The 22836-nt window shown below is 36.7% G+C and overlaps 1 protein-coding gene across 6 annotated transcripts in view; it reads right to left on the bottom strand.

The window, feature by feature from the left end:
- Positions 1-22836, bottom strand: part of LOC126976801 (LIM domain only protein 7) — a 182093-nt gene that overhangs the window by 46028 nt on the left and 113229 nt on the right. For all 6 annotated transcript variants that reach the window (XM_050825433.1, XM_050825424.1, XM_050825408.1 and 3 more), the window contains one exon: positions 1738-1938. In XM_050825433.1, coding sequence (XP_050681390.1) covers positions 1738-1938 — 201 coding nt within the window. The remainder of the gene's footprint in view (positions 1-1737; positions 1939-22836) is intronic.

The following is a 22836-nucleotide window of genomic DNA, read 5'->3' on the forward strand; positions in this document are numbered from 1 at the left end:
CTTTGAGCCAGATTTGTCGGAATAATTTGAAACTTTACACAATTATCAGGACCCATGACAATTAGTATTTTTTATAGTCTGTTCAATTTTTCAAACCAGGATTTTCAGGATGACGGATGTGTTTTTAATCCGATACCCGTAAGTGTTTATGCCAAAAACTAAACCGCGTGCTCAAACGTTCTTACAAATTTATGATCGTTTTAAGACTGAAAAACAATAATAAATTATATTTAAAATTTAAACATGGGGTGCTTAACGTAAGCTTACTAGAATAAGTAATTGAGTATTTTTGTTGCGTCAATTTGTATATATTGTAACTGAAATGATTTGTAAAAAGATGAAGCTGTAAACGTTAATTTAACAGAGTGGCAGTAGTATCTTTCCAATTCTTCTCATTAAAGCTTAATCCTTATCGAAGGTGCGATAAATATAAACAGATAAGAAAACTTTACATTGATAGGTGTTATTTTCTTGACCTACATGAATAAAGTGATTTTGTTTTGATTATGTTAGATCCCAACCCGAGACCTATTTATTATACTCAAAATATTAAATGATGTCCATAGTCAACTACGGGTCATCAGACGACATAGTACATACTTACGTACTTAATTTGTCAAATTACTGGCCGATTACCTCATTCTGATCCGAGTTGATTACCCATAAACATTCGCCTGGTATTTCCGGGAAGTTTCTGGAATATTGACATTTTATGGCGCCATTTAAAGATGGCGTCGCGCTATAAAAACTGTTTGTAGCATTTTTTTAGTAAATGTTGTTGCCCTGAGTTACCTTTAGCAGCGGGAAGTAGATATTGTAAGCCTTGAAAATACAGACATTAAGAGTGAACATATTATGAGCGAATAAAGTGACCAGAGCAGAGATGAGAACAATATAATAGGACCTAGGTGGCCTTATCTTAAACTTGAGTTTATGTTCACTCATTTTGATATCTTTGCTTCTCGTGTTGGATCAGTTGAAAATATGTATCTGGCTTGTAGACACTATAAATCTTATTGTTTAACTACTCAGAAAACAAGATATAACCAGATGGTGAGGATGATATCCTAATTTGCGGAGTGTCGTGTGAAGGTGGATTTCAGCAGCAGGAACCATGTCAAACAGCTCTTCGGAACACTCCGTCATAAATGCGGTAGAAGACACTCAATGAATGTACGTCTCTAAGCAACGCCAAGTGATCTTGCTTTAATTAAAAATTCGAATATTTTTAGTCAAAATAGGATTTGAAATGACTATTGAACGTCAAAAACTACCAACCATCCGAAATAGTATGCTTTCTACCTGAGAAGAACGGGCGCAAGTAACTCAGCGGGGTATTTTTCTTATTTTAGTTACAATATAATATGTAGTAAATAGCCTTTTTTATCACAATAAGGGACGAGACGAGCAGGACGTTCAGCTGGTTGTAATTGCCACTCAGAACTCTTGAAAAACCCATAAATCTGAGCGGCACTGCAATTGCGCTCGTCCCCTTGATACATAAGATGTTAAGTCTCATATGCCCAGTAATTTCGCTAGCTACGGCACCCTTCAGACCTAATCACTGTAATATTCATACATTGCTGCTTCACGACAGAAAAAGGCGCCGTTGTAGTACCCATAATCTACCCATCATACTGTGCAAAAGAGCCTCCCATTGGTAAAGCCTAGTAGCCTGAGGGCATTCGCTCCATTCCCATTGTGTGGTATCATTTAATGTGATGAACAAGGTCTCACCGACTGCCAGTCTTCCTGTCGCTCGAGGCGCGCTGGTTCTGTCCGCTTGGCGAGCTCTGCTCGTCGCAGCTGCTCGCGGGCGCGGGTGCCCAGGTCAGCGGGCCCCACCTTGATGAACTGCAGCGGGTTGGCAGCAGGCTTGCCCGGCAGCACGGACGCGGTGTGGGCTCGCGTCGCCAGGAAGTCGGCGCTGTCTGATGTCTGCAACAATATCACCAATGTTAACATCATATTGAAGACGAAGGTTTTCAACCAGTGCGTGGTGAACATCATTTAATGTATATTTTCTCTAATTAACTTTATTGTTTATGGCACCATTTAGATGAACATCTTGCTTCAATAACTAAAGAACGGCTGGAACGATCTTGATGAAAATGTATTTGTAGAAATAACATGATTGCAGAACAAAAGACTATATAGTATAAATATCCTCCAACTATTCCGCATCACATGTGCAACACCTGTCGTAATTCGCCCTCAGGAATCATTAGATTTTGAAAAGTTTGCGCAGAATAAAGCACAAAAACAATCACCACTATAAATATTTCTTTAACTTTACTGAATTCACCATAATATATTCGGAAAAAGTAGAGCTCGTGAGAAGAACATACAGGAAACTCAACGGCCACTCCTTTCAAACAATGGAGTATTTTACAATGGCTGCAAATATACATAACAAATTGGTTAGTACGCTGCTGAATCCAATATATGAATCGCGTTCAAAGTTAAAACCGTTTTAAATGTCTTAAAATAAACTGTATAAATATAAATTATCATATATTGGATTCATCATCATCGTAAGAATGCTTCGTCAACATGATGGTCGTGATTACTGTCATAGTTAGTAATAGCATCCAACAAATAAACAGGGCGACCTGGCACCACACACAGCACTCGTTCACGAGTTGACGCATGACCAGCCGTTGCACATATTTGAGGGAAGGAGATGACTCGGTACACGACCCCGCCGCAAGCAATGGGATTTTAGTGAGCATGACGAACCGTGCTATAGCATAGCATTATCGAATAATTTATATTACGCGAACGGTCCCAATTAAAAAACACCAAAATAATGGTTTAATTTATCATAGGAACGAACAATATACTATGTACTGAAGAAGTACCGGCCATAGGGCACAGTAATACTTATGAATGAAGTTTAAACAACTATTAACAAACTAAGCCGTGGATCGTTTAAAAACGGGATATTACTGTTGCTCGAATAATTAATTCGTTAAAGACGTGATTTGAATAAACTTTCACAGTAATTTCTTATTACTTAGAAAATATTACGACAATATTATTAGTAAGGTATTTAGTGAGGGAAAGGTCTTGATTTGTTTTAAATGTCATTTATTATGTGAATAAGAGGTGACGGACAGATCACTCAACTAATATTAAACGGCATAATCTAGGAAGAGCAATGACAAGATAATTCATTTAGGACGTATCACGAAACAATAGAAACCCGATATAACCGTACTGCGCCCGTCTCACCCGTCTCTCTCTTAATAAAATAAAATATTAATTATAAAATTTGAATAGTGCTGAAGCCATATCGATTCACTTGCAGCTGCGAAGTTGGGTGTAACGCACAGACATCAATATCTGGTTGTCGGTGCGGCCGCTACTTTCACTGTCCAAGTGAGTTATGGTCGACACGCCCCGCGGCTTGCTAGACGTACCCACCCACACAAAATATCCTAGTGAAATGAAGGTAGATCTCAAAAATTGTTCACACATTTATAGAGCAATGTGGATTTAAGTGATGGTAGGGTCAACCAAATGATTGCGGACCTAAAGTGGCAGTGGGCAAGGCAGACAGTTTGACGAACAGACCGTTGGGGCAGTGAAGTCCTCGAATGACTACCACGTACCGGAAGACGCAGTGTTGGTACCCCCCCCCACGTGATAGACCGACAATTTGGTCAAAATCGCCGGAATACGTTAGATGAGGGCAGTGCAGGACTGATGGTCGCGGAGTTCTTTTGGGGAGGCCTTTTTTATACGTCCAGTGGTATCTTAGTTTTCTTATAAATAATAATTAAACATTCAGAATGTCCGCATTCAGTGCGTGATGTGATAAAAATATATTACAGTACGATCATTTTTACGACCAATTTCCCTGCCATGGCGTATGTTGTATGACCATACCATAAACACACGGACGTCCAGACAAGATTGACGAAGATGATGATTGAAGATGTTCTATGTTGAACACTAAGATTAAGGATTTGTCTCCGTTGCGCTCCAACTAGATACCCCGGCATGGTCGCAAAGTGCGGCAACTAATACTAAGCCCACTTTGGAGTACTTGAACCAGACTTGAACAATGTGTGACGTCGACGTTCCACATGTTTTGTTAAACTTGACTAATAATTGAATCGAATCAATAATAATAAAAATCTAATGTGCCGGGTTGCGTAGTGCAATTTTGTAAAAGTAATACTACAAGAATTAAAAAAGACACTGGGATCACATATCATCAGTAAGTATGTCGTATTTTATTAATTTCAATGTAAAATAACACGAAGCGTAGGTATGTTACAAAATTTGAAACATGCCATTGAGTATCAAGGTGCCAGGTACACAAGCATCTAATAGTTGCCGTAATAAAAAAATAATTTTATTTACCGCACAGATTATTTTACTTGATATAAGTAACAGTTTCGAGAAAACTGCTTTTTTTTGACATTTCGAGAGTAGAGAGAGCGCTTAAGGTTTAGGCACTAGAGGCTTGCAATTAAAGAATGATGATTAAAGTTAGAAAAATATTTCATATATCATATAGTGTATTATAATCTAACCTGATTGATGGTTTGACGAGTTTTCTTCTTTCAAAATCTTCACTCGTCTCTAATCACTCGTTCATATGTCACACGCGGCATCAAATCTACGAACTGCTCGTCACAAGGCTGACGCTGTAACTGTCAGCCAGCGACACCGTAACCGTAACCAAGTTCCACAACAGTGCATTACAGAGCTAATTATATTCATTAAATATATGTAGGTAATTACAGCAACGGGCTTTCTGGGTTTAATTTGAATAACTTGATGTCTGATTTAAATAGAAATCGGCCAAGTGCGAGTCGGACAGTTATTATTCGAGAATTAAATAACTAACTGTTATAATATGTAACACTTTTTACAAACATGTACAGGATGGTTTTTGGAGAAGGGCGGTGATGGCCAAGTCGGAAACTACAAGACTTAGAGAAAAGTCGTGAACGGACTCATGCCTTCGATTTATAAGAAAACAATAATTAGTTTCTTTAAATTTCTTGAACTTCTGACGGAAATCGACCCGAATAATTTTTCAAAAAAATAATATACTCAGGTGGTATTATTGAATCGATAGACTCTGCTGCTGAAGGGAAAGAAAATAGAAAAAAATTACAAATTGCTTTTCATTCAATCATTCATTTCAGTCAAAAGATCAAGAAATTTTAAGATAAATCGAGGGCATGAGTCCCTTCAGGACTTTATTCTAAGTCTCATAGTTTCCGACTTGGCCATCACCGCCCTTCTCAAAAAACCAGCCTGTATACATTAAACTATCCAGAGAATCAAATGGTCTTATCAGATTGTTATCAAAAGATTCTGTAAGGCGTTGATTTTAGAGAGCAAAGAATCTCTTGAAGGTCTTGGTCTTGAAGGCATGTTGACAGTCGACAACAAAACAAAGCGAAACTCAATTAATTCATTGATACCTTGAATGGTAAAAGGAAAGTGCACGCACAAAGTTCAAGCTGCACTCTATTAATAGAGCGCGCGCCTCGTTGCACGATCTAAATCTCCGCACGGAATGCGCTCTATATTCAGCCACTCTAGACTTAGTTCACTCTTCGCATGTGTCACTCACTCGCGCCTATTTTAGTTCCGATCGACTCCCCTCCGTAGTAACCCAATTTGTAATTCAAGAGGATCTCATCAAATGATCGAACACTTACTAAAACGAAAAAAGCACTGTTCTCCTTCCAGACACGACTAATAACTAAAAAGTATTAACATGTACTGGTGTACCATTACCTGTGCTATTCAGCCACAGTCGAAAAAGGTTTTATTCCAGTTTAAACGGGATTATACTCTGTGTAACTTAACGCGCGAGTTCTCAACGTGAACAGAGACAAGCCACTGACTTTCACACTTTTCCAGCGAACGCCAGGGAAAGTAAAAATCTACTAATTACCGCTGCGACGCGGTTCATACGATTGTTTATGCTGAGATAATTGGTCTCTTTGTATTGTTTCTGTGACTAACATTCGATTGATTACAAACACGTTTAACTGATCGAAAGTGATGAAAGGGAATTAATACGTCATACGGAAAGCAGAACAATATACCCTACTTAATATTATAAATGTGAATGTTAGTTTGTTTGTTACCCTTTCACGCCTTAACCACTGAACCGATTTTGATGACATTTAGTACAGAGATAGATAAGAGCTTGGGAATTTGCATGGGATAAATATATATATATATATATATATATTTATCGGGAATAAAAGGCTTGACAGGGTTGAAATAGGGAGTGGCAGTTTGTATGACCATGCACCATGAAAATTTGTATGTATGCACTTGATAAGAAATAAATAAATATTTGTTCTAATGTTTTTAAAATTTTAACCTGTGTAGGGATGAAAGTTCTATAGTTGGTAGCTTATAAAAATGTATTAACCACAGGATATTTTTGTGTATTATTTGCAAAGTGAGTTTATAAAGAAATAAAAAATGCTACCCAAAGTAACTATTGCACGCGCATGAAGTTGCGGGTAATTGCTAGTTATTTAATACAATTGCTCAAAATACACAAACAGTTGTCTGTACTAATTTTTTTTTCGTAGCAAATAAACAATTTACAGCGTAAAAATCTACTATTAATAAAGAAGATTTAAATATATTTTTATTTAAATGTTTTGCGTTTAGTTATTTTGCGTTCAGATAAATTGTTAATGATAACAATTTGATGAACTGAATTGCTTAGCTAAGTGGCAGTTGCTAGTGACAAGACAGTTGTAGAGTGGAAGCTGTAGGGGAAGAAGCGAAGAAATCCGAAGAGGATGACCGAAAATGCGCTCGAGAGATGGTAACGGGACAAACTGGATGCATAAAGTCCAAACTTAGTGCCAGCTAAATAAAACCTGCACCATCCTGGTTTAAACAGACTAAAACAAAAGCGATAAAGAAAAATATTAATAAATTATTGTACAAGTCTTATGGAAAAAAGTTAAATGGTAAAGTTGTAGGTAATAAAAAGATATCCAAAATATTTGTTTTCCCCTTCCCGACCTCAGATCGCCAGTAATTTATTTTTCCTTTCATTTTTATAATCTTCTCTTCCATTTCCAATGGGTTTCATCCTACTATTATTTCTTTTGGTTTCAAAAATGATCTATCCTCGTCTATCAAGTTTGCGCTTTCGCTGCTACGCATTTATTACGAAATGCCATCTTGCTGGAAGTGTCACAAACAATGAATGACTAGATTACGTCGCGTGATGTTACAATAACCTAAGACGCATTGGTATGTGTTCAATATTTTTATTATTCGTGAAAATGAAAGTTGAACGCAGAGTATACATTATATTATTTTGTTGTATTCATTCAAGTAGCCATAACATGTTTACATTATTACAATCTGCCCAACTAGGTAAGTACTTGTACTCAGAAGTAATTGTTTAACAATAATGCTACTTAAAATGTACATATATAAACTAAACAGTATTAAACTATTAGACGAACGTTAATTTATTTAATAATAATATGATATAGTCTATGTCGTCTATAATGAAATACCAGTTGATATTATCCAAACCGTTCTCAATTTTACTTCTGAAGTGAAAAACTTCTTTAGCGGCGTGGAGCACTTTTCTTGGGATGAGTATAAAATTATAACTCGCGCCAGAACACGTGGGCTGATCGAAAATTCGTAAGACAGCCGTTGAAATTATGGATGAAAGTTGATGAACTTTTTAATGTTAAATTATTGTAATAATAATTCTGAAGTGTTAAATTTTCTATGTAAGATAATATTCTATGTAATTTTTGTGTAAGATAGCGCAATAAATGGATACTTATTGTATTGAACATATAAATGCAAGTACTTTTATACTGATAAATTAAGCAATTAGTGCGAAATTATTCCCTAACCATTCCAAAATATTAAGAAATGCACGACGTTAATGTTCAAGTGTTCACTTCTGCCGGCACTCCCGGAGTGCAACCCGTTTTTTTGTTCACCAAAGACGTGCGTCATAGTGCAATCAATAGCGCGCGTGAGGCATGCCCTTAACGCATGCGCGATGACGGTTGAAAGCTAAGCGCGCGCTGTGGTATCCGTTTTCCCGCGTCGGGTGGATTTCTGTGCCACAAAACGTTCAACAACAATGACGGAACTAAATGAAAATTAATATAGTTGCGGGGGATTCCTAAGACCTTCAATTATTGAAAGTGCCAATCAACATTTAATAGAACTATGAAGACGAAGGTTCAAGATGAAAATGCAGTGTGGACATAGATATTCTAGTTTAAGAGTAGCCGTTAGTTTGAGATCCGGTAACAATGTAGCTGAACTCAATTTTAGGGAACGCAGAGTGTTGCATCACGATGACTGTCCAATCATAACAGTTATATAAAATTTGACAATAATAATTACAGATCTCGTTAATCGATTAAATAATTAAAGACTTAATGAGTCGGACCTAATTATTGATTACTTCATGATTTCTAATAATTATGCAATTTTACGTAATGCATCCAAAAATGGTACGAACTAAATTTATAACAAAATAAAATGTAAGTAGTTCTGAGTTCCTATGTGTGTGTGATGGCTGGTCGACAAGCGTATCGATTAAGCGTAAGCTATGGGATTCAAAAATTGTGTTGTCTGCAAGTCGTATCTATTTAACTGAATTTTTCTAGGGAAAAAATTTTTATTGGGTAGTTTACATTAAAAAAAATACAGTGGGCATCGCGAGAGATCGATAATGAAAATATAGACTATAGAGTCTGAGAAAGCACCATAGGGTGCTGAAGAAAATTGCTTGGAGTATCGTGGACCGAATTTCGTAAAAACACCTCAATACTCCAGGGAGTAGATATCAAGCAGAGATTATCTACCGTAGTGATGTATTCTCACCTTGTTTGGACATGTAATGTGGAAGGCAGTAGATAGCGCTGAAGGACACTCACGCGATAGGCCGACCAAATAAAATCTGCTGTGGGCAGTCCAGAGCTCTGAATGACATCTAATAGAGAGAGATGGAGACAAACTGTGAGGTAACATCAGCTGTCTCTGACAGATATGTCACGTGCGTATCGACAGACAAGAATAACAATAACATATCGATATACGACAACCAAACGTTCATAATTCTTCTGGCTTCAGTTTTAATTTAAAGTTCTTACCCATACTAAGTACTCAAACCGCCTGCTGCAAACTATTTTGATGGGGAAAATTGCTGGTAAAAGAGGTGTTTGAAGAAGAAAGAAGTCTTGGCTCAAAAGTATAAGGGAGTGGACTGGCATCAAGACAGTCCAAGTAGTTCTTGGACTCCGCTTAGCCATAGACAAGGAGAAGTTTAAAAGACTGACTGCCGACCTCCAGCAATGGAGAGGTACGTGAAGAAGACGAAGAATTACTCAAAGAGAATAGTCAGTCTTCTTGTAGAACATTGACACTTACCTGAAGCAGGGTACAGATGTTCACACAGATACACACAAGCCACGACTGAGCCACCGCACATACATGTTACAGCACCGAGCTTTCACTACGTGACTGTGTTACTGATTCACTAATAATGCACAAATACGTCCCACGAATACAAACGTGTGATCCATTTACGTTATGTCATAAAACGAAAGCGACAATACTGGGCGTCGTTTTTAATAAATGGAGAGCCAGTTGATTTTTTTTTTATGGAATAGGAGGACAAACGAGCGTTCGGGTCGCCTGTTGTTAAGTGATCACCCCCGTCCACAATCTCTTGCAACACCAGAGGAATCACAGGAGAGTTGTGGGCCTTTAAGGAAGATGTACGCTCTTTTTTGAAGGTATCCATGTCGTATCGTCCCGGAAACACCGCACAAGGAAGTTCATTCCACATCTTCGTAGTACGTGGAAGAAAGCTCCTTGAAAACTGCACTGTGGAGGATCGCCACACATCCAGATGGTGAGGATGATATCCTAACTTGGGGCGTGTCGTGCGAAGGTGGAATTCGGCGGCAGGAATCAGGTTAAACAGCTCTTCGGAACACTCCCCGTGATAAATGCGGTAGAAAACACACAATGAAGCGACATCTCTACGCAACGCCAAGTGATCCAGCCGTTCACAGAGCACTGGGTCCCTCACAATTCGAGCTGCTCTACGTTCAAATGGTACGAGCTGATACTGGAGTGCGCCAGACCAGCAATACTCCATGTATGGCCGGACCTGCGCTTCGTAGAGCGCTAGAATGTGGGCCGGCTTGAAGTATTGCCGTGCTCTATTAATGACGCCCAGTTTCTTTGAAGCCAATTTGGCTTTGCCCTCCAGATGACCACGAAATTGGCAATCGCTCGAGATTTCGAGACCCAGTATTCCGATACTAGGCGAGGCTTAAGGGAAGTAATGTCGAAGAGCGGTGATACGACAAATGGGGTTTTTTTAGTGGTAAACGCGCAAACTTGAGTCTTCTGGGGGTTAAATTGGACAAGGTTCAATTTACCCCATTCCGCGACCTTCTCAAGAGAGGACTCGTTAGAAGACACAAGTTTCTCCCGGCACTGGTCGACGATTTCCTGAGAGAGACCTGCATGGCCCATGTATACGGCATCACCAGTGCTGTCGTCTGCATAGCAATGAATGTTGGAGGTGTCCAACATATCATTGATATGCAGAAGAAACAGCGTGGGAGATAGCACACAGCCTTGGGGCACTCCAGCATTCACGGGCTTCGGGTTCGAGCAATATCCGTCGACAACGACCTGTATACTGCGCCCAGTGAAGAAGCTGGAGGTCCACTTGCACAAGCTCTCGGGAAGCCCAAATGATCGAAGTTTTGAGAGGAGCACCTTGAGCCATACAAGATCAAAGGCCTTCGCTATATCCAGGCTAACTAACAGGCCTTCCTCCTTGCTTTCAATAGCCGCAGCCCATCTATGTGTTAGGTATACCAGAAGATCACCTGCCGACCGGCCATGGCGATGCATGCGGCGATGGCATGATTGGGAAAAGGTTTTAGTGATAGGGTCGTGGAGACTCGTGATATACAAGGAACTGTACTCTAAACTTCTTCGTCCTCAATTTAATCCTTAATATTATAATAACCTCTTGTCATTAAAACAGTTTTTACACATGTCTTGAATGTTTTGTCAAATAATTCTGTTATGGTGGTAGAGAATCCCAATAATGACTTACTTGCCTTGATTGTTCTAAGATATAGGTATTGAATAGTACCTAACATATATACAGCACTCTTACACCCGGAAATGCTCGACATAGCTGATAAGCATACTGCAAGTAGATGCACAGAGTCCCGAGAAGGCACTGTTGACACGGGCAAGTCAGTGGCTGATAGCGCCGGTCGCCGAACCCGCTATCGGTCACTCCGCACTCCCAGCCATTGTTACACAACCTGTTATATCACTTTCTATTTCACATCACCGACCTTATCATCGAGATGCAGTTCTAAACTTCTTTTTCGTATTTTCAGTATAAACTTTATTGGAAATCTTTTGACTTGTATCTTGCATGTTCGGTGCCTTGTGATGGCCGTTAAGAACTGTGTGTATGTGTGTGTGTGTGTTATGTACGCATGCAAGAAGTTACACTTCTTCGGCGCAATTAAAATAGAGACCCTAAAAATATTCCTCGTGCTACCATATTACTATTCTATGATAGGTACTATTTTACGTTTGTAGAAAGAACAATAAGGATGGTAATATATTATAAAATTTTATATACCACATATTAATTATTATATATTAAGAAATGATTTCTTTTTATTTTACAACTAACGCGCATCGTATAAATTCACTCTATTATTTTCACTAATGCGCCTATAGAAATATCACTTTAATAATTACATGAATGGTGAACGTCAGAATATGTCAGTTAAGTGTGCTTATATCAAACGTGGTAACAATAACAGTAAGTATCTTAAAATTTCCTAAACTCATATACGTGACAAACTTCTGGAAACTGACCTTGTTATGTTCGTGTATGTAACACTTAAACATAACGTTTGCCCCGATACGATTAAAGGGACGGGAAGATTTCCGATTTTTTTAAATAAAGAACAGTACTATAGCAATGAATTACAATATACTAGCGTATGTACAAACAAAGCGTGCGAGAGCGAAGAACATCTGTAAAGGAGAAAAATGTAAGCGAATCTATTGCTCCTGTAATTTTGACGTTTAAGTCGTAAACCGTCAGCCACGCTTGTCACTATCTACATAGTATTTAATATATTAAACCACTAGCTAACGCACACGTCGGCAGATCAAAATTGGTCATGAATTATCGGGCTGTCTCGTCGCCTATACACTAGTATATCCTAAGTCTATGATTCTTTTAAATGCACTTCATTAAAATCAATCAAAGCCAAAAATAGTCCAAAACTTATATAGTATATATATATATACATACTATATAAGTTTTGGACTATTTTTGTATATATATATATATATATATATATATATATATACACTGTCAATCCATCAATTGCCATACAATCTTTTCGTTCAAATATAAACCTGTTTTTATGAAATCAAAGTGGTTCATTAATCAATTTCGATGAGCGTCAATCGTCATAGTCAAAAAGTAAAATATTACACCAATGTTGCAATATCTTACTATTTAATTATAAAATTGTTTAATCCGCATTTCACGATAGTCCTTTCTTGAAAAATAGTCGCTCTCTCGACGCATTTATAATTTCATAATCATATCAGCCGGAAGACGTCTGCTGGACAAAGGCCTCCCCCATAGATCTCCATGACAATCTTGACTTTGCATCTTAACCAGATCGTTGGTCCATCTTGTGGGGGACAATACTGCGTCTTCCGGTACCTGGTCGTCGTTCGAGGACTTTACTGCTCCAACGGCCATCTGTCCGTCGAGCTATGTACCCTGCCCAATTTTTTTTTATGGAATAGGAGGATATCGTATCGTCCCGGAAACACCGCACAAGGAAGCTCATTCCACAGCTTTGTAGTACGAGGGAGAAAGCTCCTTGAAAACCGCACTGTGGAGGACCGCCACACATCCAGATGGTGGGGATGATATCCTAACTTGTGGCGTGTCGTGCGAAGGTTTAATTCGGCGGCAGGAATCAGGTTAAACCACTCCTCTTCAGTTTTGCAACCTGGGTTGGTGACTTTGGTTCTCCTACGGATCTCCTCATTACTGATTCGATCTCGCAGGGAAACTCCGATCATAGCGCATAATATGGTTGCATGAGCTTCCACATAAGGACCATAGTTAGCGACCACGTCTGCGTTCCGTATGTCATCGGTAGCAACACACATTGGTTGGAAACCTTCCTCATGATATTTGGCATTTTAAATTACAATAAAATTAAATTGTAAATACAACATAATTTATAACAGTATAATATACCTAATCTCATATTAAATGGGATATCAAATCCAGGTTAGCACAATATACTGAACAATCATTCACTGTATATCTTATCTAGCAGTTGTTCTAAGAAGGGTAATATTAACCGACTGATTCAGCCTGTTATCTTAATGCCTAGATGGCCTACAATCTAGATTTGTTTTTGTTTCAACTACACGACTACTTTTCTTAACCCCAATTATGCGGAGGTTAAAATCCTATTATTAATGGTTCGTGTCTACGGGGTTAAAAGCTGATCCATTTGCAATTAACCTCGATATTTCGGTGGAATGATAATAAATATGTCTGGATTCAAATATTTTTAGAATCTTAAAGGAGACTCGTAGTTTTTTTTTGCTGGCTAGATTAGTGCCGACAATGCACCAACCACACAGTATTATATGAATCGTATTCCAGATTTTATACTATTCCAAGCGGTTAATCCGATCTATCTGTTCCTCCGGTCATTCCCGCAATTGTACGTAACCTTCGAATGGTTGAAGCTGGTATTGCGATATTTATCAAAGTGCACTCATATTACATGTGTTATACGTCAGCATTAGCTCGAGCTGCACAATAAAACTTAGTATAATGCCATAAAATTAATCATTATAGTGTGATAATAAAACGATAAATTCCTTTTAATTAAACTTTCCGTGCAAATATTAATTGTATTCATCAATAAACACTACAAATGATAAACTAAAAGTAAATGTAATAAGCACATCTCCACAAAGCCATGGTATAATATTGTAAAGTGTCTATTCATGAACGGTTATCCTTCTTTACACGCTTTTTATTAGCTTCACTTGTATGTATGTTTGTTTGTAACACACTCGTTTAGGCGCGATTTTGACTCACTTTAAACGGCCAGATTTCGTTCAAACTACGTTGATTTATCGAGGACCGACGACAATACATTAATTTGATACAATTATTCTATTTTTCAATTTGCAAAATAATATTTTTGTTATTTTATATAAGTTCATCTATCGTTGATAAGGCAGGAATTAATGTTACTTTTAATTTCAACCATTATATTTAACCGATTTAATTGATATTAAGAACTTTTCGAATACCAAAGAGAACTTTTAATTTCACAATGCAAATAATAGTTAAAAAAAAACAAAAAAAACATGCATTTATAAATAAACCAAACTAAAAAGTAGGAAATATTTTATACTCTCTCGTTCAGATTTCTATAACAAGCGTGTTTTTTAGATTCTTTTTAACTACATTATATATATGTCATGCACAAATCTGTCCTCTATGGTTATGTCCATATTAAAACCAGAACTCTTCAAATTATTTTGAATTTAATCTTTCATGCGGAAATTTGGGCCGCTAACGGCCGTTCCCAATATTCAGTATATCTATTACTTGAGATAAAATTCATAACTATCGTTGAATTTTCTATCCCAATAAACTTATCTGCGGTTATTCGTACACGCTGGCTGTCAATGGGACGACGTATAGCTTACCAGCGATAGAAGTTTGTATAGAAATTGCAATTCACGCGTTCCAATACAAGGCGATAAGAATGACTTATCGGGTATATTGGGACAGCTTCAGATTATTGTAAGCATCAGATTTAATCGTTACACGATATATTATACGTATATAGGTAACCGAGTATCACTTCGGTAGGGCATTACAGTTTCGAATACAATCTACATATATTAAAAACTATGAATTTTTGAATACCCGAGAATTTAATACTTTAGTGTTTTTATGAGAAAGTGACAAGACGAGCACAACGTTTACCTTATACCTTTTTTACCTATTACCTTAGGATTTTTGAAACGCGTTGCACGTAAAAATTGGTGAAATGGTATGAGATAATACTGAAGAGAGAGATGAGGGCAATTCTACATATGTAGCCCAAACTGCACTTTTAAGATCGTTAGAATTAGTATGGGACGGGTCGGCTTTAAGAATTTCTTGTCTTGTTTAAATGAGAATTCGACTTCAGTATGTTGAAGTTCCAATAATTATTGTGTACTTCCCCGATTCAAACCTTTACCTTAACCATAAAACTTTCTTAAACAATTCTTTCCAGTTCGTAGCACTTTGGTTTTATACATTTTCTAGGATTATGTCGTTAAAGCATATACATCTCTCAACACAGGACCAACTATTTAGACTTAAACGAGTACTAGGCATCAAAAGTTCATGTTTTATCCTGGTGTTGACATTATGATTATCACAGTTTCTAGAAAATTCGCTAACATGTCTATGCATATACTTAACATTATCAATAATACACAAATAAAATTTTATGAACTATGCGGGACACGAACCCACGACCTCCGGCGTTCCGTGCCGGTGCTCCAACCAACTGAGCTAACAGGTCGAGTGACGGTTATAAAATCTTGTATGCTTTTTTCAACTCTTCTCAAATTATCAATAATATATTGAAAGGCAAAAGTTCCAATGCTTATGTCTTTAATTCATGTCTTATTGATGTGCATACCAATAAGTCAGATAGATAGATATAAGAATCAAATATGTATCAGGAATTTAAAATTATTAGTAGCCATATTTAAGTAGGTGAGCCTTTTTTAATAAATAAATAAATGATTATTTAGGACTTAGGTTATACTACTGTTATACGCCTACTGAGCTAGAGGTCACGGGTTCGAATCCCGGTATGTGCAAACATTTATATGATGAATATGAATGTTTGTTTCCGAGTCATGGATGTTTATATGTATGTTTAAGTAACTACATTGTATTAAATATATCGTTGCCTTTTACCCATAGTACAGGCTATGCATAGTTTGGAGCAAGATAATTTTGTGTGAGAGTGTGTCAATATTTATTTATTTAAATAACGACTGGCCTAAATAAACTATAAAAGATTAATAAAATACTTGAGTGAGCACAAACTCTTCGTTATATTAGCAACTTGAGTTTAAGTATGTTTTTCGTACGTAAGGCAGGCGCTAAAATCATGGAGTAAGTGAGACATTGACTTGAGTCGTAAAGTCTCACCCAACGGAACACTAAACGTCTAAATGAAATTACTATATTCTATGTCGTCACGTCCGTGTCCACCTCTCAAGCACGCAATGCTTTGGACTTAAAATAGGTTAAATTTTATGGATATATGTAAGTAGTATAGCTGTGTTTAATTTAGTGTCATACGCAGAGGGTACGCGAATAAAGCAGTTCGGAGGAGTTTTTAAGTTTTCCTTCTTTTGGCGCGTTAGAGAAAAAATGTCAGTGTGAATTATTACAATACGCGCGCACATCGTCACGGAAATACGGCACCCTGACGTTAGCTGATCAACTAGACCATTTGTATCATACTTCAGCTACTAAAAGCCTTTTGTAACTTATATGTCTACTGAACCAATGGACGAGAATTAAATAAATTTCAATATATGCTTTCAATTTACATACAAGATTAAATAATAATGACCCACGAGTCACGAACATTTAATAAAATCAAACATGTCCGTGCGCATATTCTGCGTGCAAGCATCCTGGGTTAAGGTTAAGCCCTTGTAAAGTGCGTGTTGGTCAATTTGACACACAACCTTTGAATATCTTTGTAAATGTTTACTGACGACACGTACTAAGGTACGTAAATCGAAAACAAATTGGTACTTCGGGCGCCGTAGCTAGTGAAATAACTGGGCAAATTAGACTTGACATCTTATGTGTCAAGGTGACGAGCGCCGTTGAGTGCCGCTCAGAATTTTTGGGTTTTTCAACAATCCTGAGCGGCACTACATTGTAATGTGCAGGGCATAACAATAACCATCAGCTGAACGTCCTGCTCGTCTCGTCCCTTATTTTCATAAAAAGCGTAAATTCGTGGCAGCCGGGGATCCAACTGGTGGATTCCTATGAAAGGTAACGCCAAAAGCATTGATTAGCTTTTGTGCCACCGACGCTCTATCAAGTATAATGATTTAAAAGCATATAATTTTATTATTGAAACATTTAAACATAAAATAGCACGATAAATAAAAATTTTCAAGATTTTTGTTGTATTACGCAAAAGAAAAATAACATCTTAATAACACATTTTTTTTTCAAGTTAGCCCGATACAAGTCTCGCCGCGTGTGTGTACTAGCGAGGTGACGACGTCAACAACGTAAACAGAATAAATCTAATTACAAGATTAGCTGCACTTGTCTGGCTGTCTCGAGCTACGCTTAATAGATCGATACACACTTTTGAAGGTTTTATATTATTTATTGGATCTAGACAAGCGATGTTTAATTGGCAGGGTGTTTAAGGTTTTGTTTTTAATGGAAAAGGAGGACAAACGAGCGTACGGGTCACCTGGTGTTAAGTGATCACCAGATTATCACAGGAGCGTTGCCGGCCGATTAGAAAAGTATAGGCGCTTGTTTTGAAGGTACCCACGTCGAATCGTCCCGGAAACACCGCGCAAGTAAGCTCATTCCACAGATTGGTTGTACGTGGAAGAAAGTTCCTTGAAAACCGCACTGTGGAGGAACGCTACACATCCAGATAGATGATATCCTACATTGTGGCGTGTCGTGGAAATCGGCGACAGGAATCAGGTGAAAGAGCTCTTCGAAACATTCGTATGAAAAAAAAAATGAAAAGACATGTTGTTCAGCTGATGGTAACTCGTATTAGTTAACCCTGCTTCGGATTCTTGATTGAAACCAAAATTCTGAGATCGCAATAAACTTCTCCATTTGAATTGAAATTTTATTTCAATTAGTTGAGTTTCTTGTATGTTCTTCTCAAAGAAAAGAGAAGCGAAGAATTAAATATTTATAGTGACTATTCAAAAGCGCTTAGTTTAGGCCTAGTTGACTTTGATTTTGACGTGGAATTTTCCCGGCCACAAATATTAATCGGCCATTCTGCTACTTATTCTTCGTTATCTTGTTATCATTTTGTTAGAGCTCTTATCGATGATAGCTTGATAAACAAAACATACTGTTATCAACAAATATTGTTTTACAATATGAAATACAACACCCTCTATCCTTCTGATCATATACTAAAAAAATATGGGTTGCACTCCGGGAGTGTCGGCAGAAGTTAAAACTTGAACATTAACGTTAAGAGATATATTGAGAACTTTTTAGAAAGAAATAAGAAATAATTCTGTTTTTAACTATAGAGAAAATAAATGTATAATCTTATTTCAATAATAAATAGGTACATGGGTTTTGTTCCGACAATGATTTTATTATAGTGTTGGTACAGAGCCAAAGATAAGCTATAGATTTATAGCAATACAGCATTAGAATAGTCGTAATAATCTCATACCTGGTATCGTCTTTTAATAACCTAAACACCATCAACCATCGGACAGTCTGGTGGGTGCCTCGCACCAATTGGTCCGGCGTCGAACTCAGTATGGTCAGGACGGTAATAACAATAATTTTGTGCGATGGAAAATGCGACATACCCTCGAATATGGTCCGGTACCAGACCGCGTCCGATGGTTCGGCCGTACCAAATTCGACCATGTGTTTAGGCTTTAACAACAGTTAACATCTGTACAAAGTAAGTCGGTGTAACAGTTTCATGTTTGTGTCCTATATAAACAGACACACACACGGTCTATTGTTACATTTTCTGCGTGCTTTATTGATCTAATGAAATTTCTAGCAATCAAATATGTTTTATTACATTGATTAATAAATAAAAATAATATAACACATATATTCCCCAACAGAAGGCAGGAAGGATTTCCTCAATCTGTAACAGTTCTGACAAAGTTGGCTTCCTTGGCTTCTTCTAATGTCAAAAACACCTGCTCTATCTTTCCCGACATATTAGCTCTTCAGATTTGTGCACTTTCATCCATCATCAACATCACCATACTAACCAAAAATTTCTAATCTACGAGTAAATTCAAATTATGTCTCAATGGGATCAGACTGTTCGGCTTCTGATAGACTATTGGATAGACTATCAGTAGCCTAACAGTTAATAGACTCCATTGAAACTCGTAGAAAGATAATTGCCGACCTTAAAGGATATTTCTTTTAAGGCTATACTAAAACAAAGTTATTCGACAGATGCTTTCTTAGGGTGGTATAATATATAATATGGACTATAAAATTAGCACGATAAACACTTATTACAATCAATGATTGATAGTTCCAAACAATTTTTATGACACAGTATTTATACAAAAGTAATGACAAACACACAGTCCTTGAAACAAGATATTTAAACGACTTATTTGTACATCACCAAACCCACCTTTGTATAATTCACCAAAAATGTTATGCAAATGGGATTAGTCATCATTATACTGATACCTACTTCTTTTATATTTGTCATAAGAAGTTTTACTTATACAATAATTAGTATTGTATACAAGAACATTTAAAATATTTCTGTCAAGTGATGAGATATGAAACAACAGTGAGAGGATTTTGAAACGTGTAAAGTGTAAATATTTCTAATTAGATACTTTAGAAAATAGAATAAGACGATACGACTTTCTATTGCTTCACGACATTTTATTGAATAAAGTAGATTACAGCGAACTACTTGCAAAGATATCATTTCAAGTACCACCATATCGAACACGAGATACAAAATTATTTCAAATACCAAATTTTAGGACGAGTTATTCACGAAACTCAGCTCTATGCCGTATTGCACAAACATAATATCAAAGATTATTCTATCTTATTAATAAATATTTTTCATTTGTCGAAATATAAACTTAAATCTTAAATAAGAAAAATAGCTCAGAACAAAATAAAGACACAAGCACACATCACATTACAACACACTCTACTTTTTGGTAATTAATGGTAAGATAAGTGTTTTATAATAATTCTGTAATTATTGTTTAATTATACTTGTAATGATTTTAAAAGAAAGCGTAATATTTCATTAATAAAGCCCATAATTTCATTAAATGTATTTTAATTTCGTACTCTTAACACTCGAAATGAAGCATTAGTAGCTCCCGAAACAGTAATTTTATTCATTAAAACAAATGGAAAATTGATAAGTAACTTTTTGTTCAGTGTTTAGGTGGGCTTATGTATATAGCTTGACTTGTTACAAATTAAACAGAAGATTACTGGGAAAATTCGCTGAATTATGTATCTTAAGACGGATGTTCAGAAGGTAGAGTCAATTTCGTGACAACCGAAAGAGTTACTTATTTCTAATATTCTCTTTAATGCACAAATATTTAAAAAATGAAATTTTAGGAAAAGATAATTTTACCCAACAAGTGTGTGATTCAATAGTTATAAAATCTAGTTGCTAATACTATTTTTATTTCGGGTGTTCAAATGTAACTTCCGAAATGATGGAATGACCCTAAATGTCTCAAGTGACGAGCACATATGCGATGCCGCTAGAATTTTAGGTACAATCAAGAATATTAGCAGCACTGCATTGTATGACGATGATCCAATGAAGTATATTTTATTTATAAGTGATTTAAATAAAAAAAAATTCGAAAGGATTTAAACACACGTCTATGACGAACGAAAGTTCAATGAATATTCTCTTTAAAGAGGTAAAGGTTTCTTACACAATCGGAGTGGAATGCATTAATATAATTTGCCCAAATATAACATATTCCTAAACGTATCATGTAGCCTTCGTCCAATGAGCCTGACATTGAGATGTTCGATGAGTCATCAGCCAGTATCCTTTCCCTCACATTTAGATGCGAATCTTGTTTTTAAGATGCATTTTAATGCAAATCTCTGTGTTGTTGATATAATAATTCAATTTATATAATATTGACATTTAATTTGGCTATCATAATTAAAATTATTTTATTACAATAAAATATGGAAAAAATATTAAACCACTATACATATACCAACTTGCATTGTAAGTATGTGTCCTGGCATAGCTCCAAAGTACTAAGGATGTAATAATGCAAAGCGTGGCTGTCTTTTTACGACTTGTCAATCAAAATCGGTTACATTACAATAGATTTTTGGTTTTTGTCTTGCTGTATCTCCTCCTGCTGTGTATGATCTAAGTCTAAACTCTAATATTATGTATTTTTTTAAGACAATAAGGGACGAGACGAGCAGTACGTTCAGCTGATGGTAATTGATACGCCCTGCCCGGATGACATGCCGCTCAGCAATTTTGAAAAACCCAAACATTCTAAGCGGCACTACAATCGCTCGTCATCTTGAGACATAAGATGTTAAGTCTGATTTGAACAGTAATTTTACTAGCTACGGTGCCCTTTAGACCGAAACACAGTAATGCTTACAGATTACTGCTTTAAGGCAGAAATAGGCGCTGTTGTGGTATCCATAATCTAGCCGGCATTCAGTGCAAAGGAGCCTCCCACTGGTATTGTTTGTGCACATACTATTTCAATATAAAATAATACCTCCGCGATATTCGATCATAAAATATTATTATAAAATATTTTATAACACAGAGTACAAACAAATATTACTATGAATACTTTCGCGGGCGCACCCATAACACGTTTTACTTTTATCAGGTGAATGGCTAAAGAACGCCAAGATATTATTTAAATACATAGATGTTGTTATCATAGTGCAACTATTGAGAAATATTTTTTATTTAAAAATTTAGGTAAGGTTATCGGGAAGATACTGCACAGTTTGAGATCAAACTGTGACTTGTCGACTGATAGCTATAAAAAACAACATTAATTCACCGAAATAAGGTAGTAGAACAATAAATTTCTTAATTTAATTAAAATAACAGTTGGCGGTCACCACAGTGCTGCTACCAGGCGTGAGCACTGCTTTTTAAGCACGAAACCATACCTACCGGCGCGCGGATACCTCGAGGTAGATAATCAATCGGCTGTCAATCACACACCAAGACGCGCGTTCATCTATTTGTTTTTTTGTATCGGGGTTAAAGAATTCTCAAACATGGAGAAGTGTAAAAAGTTTTAGACAATCAAAACAAACGTATTTATTGAGCCTAGGTATATAATTACACAAAGTAAGTAGGTAATTCTTTTTTCTGTCATCGGGCTAGTAAGGCACTTACTCTTTCAGTTACTCTTTATTCTGTTCTGCTATTTCTTGTGATAAAGCTGCTTTTCATGTTGACCGCGAAAGCAAAATTTAAAAAGACATTCTGATATATCAGCTACTATTAATCGAATCATAGCGTTGTTACAGCCCATTACATTACAAAAAATTGTACTAATATCGAGTGCATAGCAGTACGAGAGCTAGTGGTTACTCAATTACTTGATACCTTTTTGCAATAAATATATAAAATTGATCGCCAAAGCATAGCTACTGATTTGGTCGATCTCCCGACTAGTCAGTCCCACGCTCGTCCGACAGTGGCCGATAAACCCCATAAAAACCATCAATACTAAGGTCAGAATCACTGGCGCCAACCAGCCTCATAAACAGCAACGAATGAATACAGGTCAAACATGCGTGTAAAGGTACAGTCAAGCACAAATATATACAACCACGTAAAAATAAAAATTTAAACTTTGAAAAATATTTAATCTTGCTTTTCGCCAGTAATGCATAAGAGCGGTGATATG

This window comes from Leptidea sinapis, chromosome 2 (genome assembly GCF_905404315.1).
Source record: "Leptidea sinapis chromosome 2, ilLepSina1.1, whole genome shotgun sequence".
In the NCBI taxonomy this organism is placed as follows: domain Eukaryota; kingdom Metazoa; phylum Arthropoda; class Insecta; order Lepidoptera; family Pieridae; genus Leptidea; species Leptidea sinapis.